Here is a 6,000-nt window from a genome sequence, read left to right as displayed (position 1 = left end):
AAGCCCCTGCTGGGACAGCAGCCTCCCAGAGGAAGAGGAAAAATGGAGACCTGAATTTTGAAGCCTGAGCTGGCTTCAGTGCTGAGCTGCTGAGTACTGGCACTTGCTTTTCCCATCCAAATTAAAACACAGTGTGCAGACCCTGATGCCTTTTTCTTTCTAATTTATGTGCTGCTCCTATTGGCACTGGTGACAGAAATCCCAGTCCTTGTCCTGAGCCCCATCCCTGCAGCTGTCCATGCACATGGACACAATGGCTGCTGCTCTTGTCTCTCCTGGAGAGCAGGGATCAGATCCCTAACAGACCCACACCACCCAGGAAATAACAAGAGTACATAGTGTGTAAGAGGTCCTACAAGTATTATTTTATTTCTTCTTAATTTTTTTTTTAAATACTATGTACAATCTGTTTAAAGCTTGTCAAAATGCATGGGCTCCCATTCAATGGAGCTGTGCAGGGACATAGATTCAAAACAAGAATAAAATCTTTACTGTTCATCTTCATAAGACACTTACTTTTTCCCATTACAAAATACTTTTAAGAATAGTAACATTTATAAATGTATTTATATTCAACATCATATAAAATAAACCAAGATTTATACTCAATTCTAGAGTTTTTCTTATTTTCTTTTTTTTTCTTGCATGGACTATATACAATATATACAGTAACTCCTCATTGTGTTTGTCAAATCAGCCTGATTATACCCACCAGGCTTTAGCTTATATGTACAAATATGCTAAAAGTGCAAGACTTTATTATTTAAAGCTGCCTGTGTTTTCAGAGGTCTGGAATTGTGTGGCCTATATATATTTATATATAGATATACACCTGCATACATATAAATGTACATTAAAAATACGTATATCTATATATAGTCATGGAATATAGGTACTTGTGTACTAGAAAACCTCAGAACATTTATGACTGATAGGTCAACACCGACACTGGAGGCCAACCCTGCTGCCATCAGTCACGTCCCTGCCCTCTGCTCATCACCAACAAGTCACACTTTTGTTTTCTTGTAGGAGGCTGGGGGGGCATGAACCAAACCCACCAGCAACCCTCAATTCCAAATGAGTCATAAAAGCACAGGTCATAGCTAACACCGAGGTAAACAAATACAAATCAACCTGAATAAAGACATTTTTTATCCATCTGTTTTTTTGAGAGTGACAATATAAGGCAAAACCCCCCTGGCCCTGACTCAGCCTTGCCCTTGGCTGGAGGCAGACTGAGCAAAGACCAAGCAAGCCCCAGAAAGGGTCGGTGGGATTTTGTCCTTTGGAACATGTTGAGAAAACAAGGCCCTGCCCTGAGGCAGTGCCTGGGACTGTGCAGCCCCCACCCACCAGCAGCGAGGCCAGTGGCTGGGGGGGCTCTGAGAATAAGGGGGCACGTGATAAAGTGCATTTTTAGGTCTCTGGTTTTAGCAAGGCTGGTCTAACATGTAAACATCCTCACCAAGCTCCTGTGCTCCTCGCTGGGAGCTGAGCAGGGGCTGTGCCCCAGCCCTCTGTCCCTGCAGCCCAGGGCTGCCATCAGCAGGGCTGTGCCCAGGGCATGGCCCCATCTGGCACACTCATTGCCCCCCACCTCCCCCAGAACCCCTTCCCAACCCTATTTTTTTTTTTTTTTGGACTCGCTGTCAAAACCACAGCAATGCCAGAAAACTGCTCTGCCTCAGCTACCTCCCTACCAAGCCCTGTTCAAAAATACACCCCTCAAAGCCCTGACCCCATCCACCACCACCTCTGAGATCTCTGTGATTGCCACATGGCTGGGCTGTGTGGTGCTGGGACACTGCAGACCAGCCATGGGGATGTTGGGGTGATGCAGGTTTAATGGGGAAGCCAGGGAAATCACAGCCTTTCCCTCCAGCCAGCCACAAACTCTGCAGTGCTGGAGCCCTAACACAGATATGTGTTTGCCTCCCCTCTAATGTTATGTGCCAAGGCTATGGTGGAAAAAAATCCCACAAACAACTCCCAAAAAGACAACTCCCTCCTACTGCATCCTCATGAGCAACCCAGCTGCCTTAGAATGGGGAAAGGGAGACCCTAAAACTAAGAGTGCTTTAAAAACAAGCGTTTCCTACCCTGAAGGCTCTGTGCTGGCCCTTCCTGCAGAACAAACCTGCAGAGCAGGGAAGCCCCAGGTGTTCATATTTCAGCCCCAGACTGCCCCCCAAAGGCAGGTGTTCCAAATCCCAGTACCAGCAGTGAGGTGGCCCTGGCCCATGGCTCTGCTGTGGCCACGATTTCTCGTCCTGGTGTGAGATGGAGGGGCTGGCTCAGACTGTGTCCAAGCAGCCAGGGGCTGCCTGTGCTATGGGGACAGGGGCCCAGCCAGGGGCTGTGCTGACAAGGCACGAGCCCTGGTATTGGACACAGGCTGTTGGGCATTCATTGCCTCCATCCTGTGGGCAGCCACATTCCCCAGCATGCTGCATGTGGGGAAAAATGTCTTTATGCTGCTCTAACCCAGGGTGATCCATCGTGTCCGGGAGCCCTGGGAGCTGTGCACTCAGTGTCCCAGTCAAAGCTAACCATGAAGCTGCTTTTGCCCAATGAATAGTCAGGGGTTGGCACAACTTTTGTTCACAAATCCACCTCTGCCCTGGCCAAAACACCAAAGCACCCCAGGGCCTTGCACCAGTCCCTGAAAGCTCCTGGCTGACCCCAGCTCCAGCAGCCTGTCCTCCCACTGCCACTGCCACAATGTGGCACAGCAAAACCCCATCCCCTGCCAGGAGGAGCTGCTGGGAACTGCCCCTGGAGCCTTGCTGTGCCCTTTTCTGAAACACAGAGCTACTGGCAGCTGCTTGTGCCAAAAGCTGCCCCACCAGTAGCAACAGGAACACCAGCTGCTGCAGTGCTGCAAGGGCCCAGAAACAGGCTTGCAGAAGGAAAAGAAGGAAACCAAAAAAACCCCAAAACACCATATTAAAAAAAAAAAAAAGGCAAAACCAAGCATTCTTCACTTGGTTTCAACAGACATTAGGAACTAAACATTAGGAACTAACTCCTCCCTAAACCTTGCTCTGTCTGCCAGCTAGAGCTTTACTGCTCTGGTCCTCTGCTCCCCGGTCCTAACTAACCACTGCCTTCACTGCCTTGCAAAGTCTATAGTAATGGCCAAACCCATCTACATTTGGGCTCTAACAATGCCCAAAGTCAGTACTCAGCTACTAACACTCCAAAAATGTACTTTTAAATTTTTCCTTTGGAAAGACACGAACAGTAGGGACACTAACTATACACCCACTGAGGAATAAACTGGCTTTTCAATTCATAAATATAAACTTACAGTTAAAAAGTGACAATTTACAAAAATACAATTTATTGCTGACCCTATGGGCTTGTAACATCATGTGTTGTGATTATACATTTTGGGTTTGCCAAATTGAAATATGACCTAGCAAAACCACAAAGTTTGCTGTCATATGCTGTTCTATGAATGTTTGTTTGTTTTTATGAATAGAAACATTTACAACTACATCACTTGAAACAACAAGAAAAAAAAAAGGAGTAAAGATTCTTTGTCTGTAACCTGAAAAATATTTGGCTACAGGGAGTAAAAACCATACAAATTTATCTTCACTTGTTAACCAAAAATAAAACACGACAAATATTGAACTAGCTGCGATGTGAGCTGGTATAACAACAGTAAGAAATTCAGGCAAAAGTGGTGTTATGTAAATTAGCAGCATTATCCAAACTCCTGGAAAAAAAATCTGCGGGACTGAGGTATAGAAAAAGGAAAAAGAATTCACAATGGACCTACTACAGCAAAACGAGTTATGTACATGGTAATCCAATGGTGTCCTGCGGACTGGTACAGTCTATGTGCTCCAAATGCTGGGCTTAAATTCACAGTGACTTTCAGCATTGAAGTCCTGAATGGAAAAAGGTTTTTTTCCATTGCAAACCGAGCTTCATGACGGCCTGATACCGATACCTGCCCTCCCTGCAGCAAGAAGGCTCCACTTGCAGTGGCACCACGGTGCTGGGCCAGGGCACACCCTGCTGCTGGAACAGCATCACCGAATACATTCCATGCATCTGGCTGCATGGAAATCCCCCCAAACCAGGCCCCTGCAGCCATGCATCCCTGTCAGAGACCATCCATCCCTGCAGGCACCACCTCCCCATGAGCCCGACCTCTCCCGTGCCATGCTCCGAGGGCGCCGTGCTCTCGCGCGCGCCGGGCGCGGCGGCTGCGGCCGTGTGCTCCTTGTCCCCAGAAGTGACTTCAGGGCAGCTGCATCTCGGGCAGGTCAGGCAGGTTGCAGGGCTGGCCCTGTGTGTGGTGGCTCTGCTGCTGCGGGTGCAGGAAGTAGCTCAAGGGGTTCTGCTGCGGGGCGTGGGGCGGCTGGAAAATGCGCTGCGTTGGAGCCCCCAGCTCGGGACCCTGCATCTGTTGGGAGACACAAATCTGAGCAGTCAGACCTGCCCCAGCACCCAGCTGTCCCTCTCTGCTGCAGGACTGATGCTGGGACTCATGCCCCAGAGTGTGTGCACCAAGTCCTAAACTTGAGGGTGTGAGCTGTGCTCCTCAGGATGCTGCTGCTGTCAGCAAAACCAACAATGCCTGGAGAGCACAGACCCATCTGTCCTAACAGGCTCCTGGGGAGCCCAGCAGGAATGGAGACCTCCAAAAGCTACTTGGAGGTACACTCTGCAGGATGTGAAACTTTAATCTTTCACAGGAAAGATCTTCAGACAACCAAGGAAGAGGTCCTAGAGTAACCATGTATCCACCCATGGCTGGTACCTCAAAGACCTGGACCTGCTGTTTCACCCCCTGTTAAAGGCACTGTGACATCAAACTCTGGTTTACTGTGGAGGTATTTATCTGTTCCAGCATCATCATTCTGCTGTCCACACTGCTGGTCCTCAGGACAGCAATGCAGCCCATGAGGACACACCCAAAGCAGGGACAGCTCGTGCCCACATTTCCTGACAACAGCACTTCATTTCTCACTTTAAATCCAGTCCCACTGTGTGGCTGCTTTCAGCTGAACCTCCTCCTCTTGCTTTATTCTTTGCCTGGAGGACTGTAACTTAACCTCTGCCATCCAGGCAAGGCTTGGAGAGTGTGTTACTGATGAATTATTAGTTTCAACTACCCCTCTCCTTGGTGGTGTCACTAGTTCAGCATGTACTGATGTAAACTGTGTGCTGAAAAACCAAAATCACCTCATCCAGAGATGTGTGTTGTGAAATACCCTTTTTTAAAAGAAAGCTGTGATGGCAGCTGATAAAAACCATGCTCTGATGAGATGTAACAGCAGGAGGTATGTTTCCCAAAGACCTTCTCTCTTACAATTTTTCATGACTACAACAAGCTTCCCACCAGAGCTCCTCTGGATGGAAAGCTGTGTTTGAAAAACTGGGTATTTCTTCTGTGCACTGTGTGATAACAGAGTTTGTTGGAAAATTTGGCCTTGAGCAGTTGCAGAGTCAGCCTGGAAGGGCTGAGCACCTGGCTATGTGGAGATACAATGGGAATAGAGGATGTGCAAAGGCCGTGACCAGGTTTGATCAGCCAGATAAACCCTATTTCTTCCAAAAACCCCAACCCATCCCAAACCATCAGCAGAAAGCTGCTCCTGCTCCAATACCTGAAGGTAGAGGCGGTGCTGCTGAACCTGCTGCTGTGGCCACTGGGGCAGGTGAAGTGGTGTGCTGGGCTGGTGGGAGGTGAAGCTGGAGTGTGGGACAATGAGGGATGGGGAGAAGATGGGTGGCGGGGCTGGAGGCCGGGCGGGGCTGCAGGTGGCTGGCTGCACCTGTGCTGCTGGGGGAGCCAGGCTCTGCTGCTCTGCAACAAACCTGCCACAGGGAGGAAAAGCAGGCATGAGAACCCACACCCAGACCCTCCCTCAGAATGGGCACAGGGGAGCCCAGCTGCTGCAGGAACCTGCCTGGAGCAGGATTGCTCAAACCATGCAGCCCCAGGAGGCCCCTGATTCCCCTCTGCCCACAAAGCATGGA

The 6,000-nt window shown here is 49.1% G+C and overlaps 1 protein-coding gene across 3 annotated transcripts in view; it reads right to left on the bottom strand.

The window, feature by feature from the left end:
- Positions 1 to 338: 338 nt before the first annotated feature.
- PASD1 (PAS domain containing repressor 1) overlaps positions 339 to 6,000 on the bottom strand; it is a 54,818-nt gene continuing 49,156 nt past the window's right edge. For all 3 annotated transcript variants that reach the window (XM_036402405.2, XM_036402406.2, XM_036402407.2), the window contains 2 exons: positions 5,628 to 5,838; positions 339 to 4,420 (listed from right to left, as the gene is read on the bottom strand). In XM_036402405.2, coding sequence (XP_036258298.1) covers positions 4,256 to 4,420; positions 5,628 to 5,838 — 376 coding nt within the window. In that variant the 3' untranslated portion in view covers positions 339 to 4,255. The remainder of the gene's footprint in view (positions 4,421 to 5,627; positions 5,839 to 6,000) is intronic.

This window comes from Molothrus ater, chromosome 14 (genome assembly GCF_012460135.2).
Source record: "Molothrus ater isolate BHLD 08-10-18 breed brown headed cowbird chromosome 14, BPBGC_Mater_1.1, whole genome shotgun sequence".
Classification (NCBI taxonomy): Eukaryota; Metazoa; Chordata; class Aves; order Passeriformes; family Icteridae; genus Molothrus; species Molothrus ater.
The sequence above is the reverse complement of the archived record's forward strand: the minus strand, read 5'-3'. Positions and strand labels throughout refer to the sequence as shown.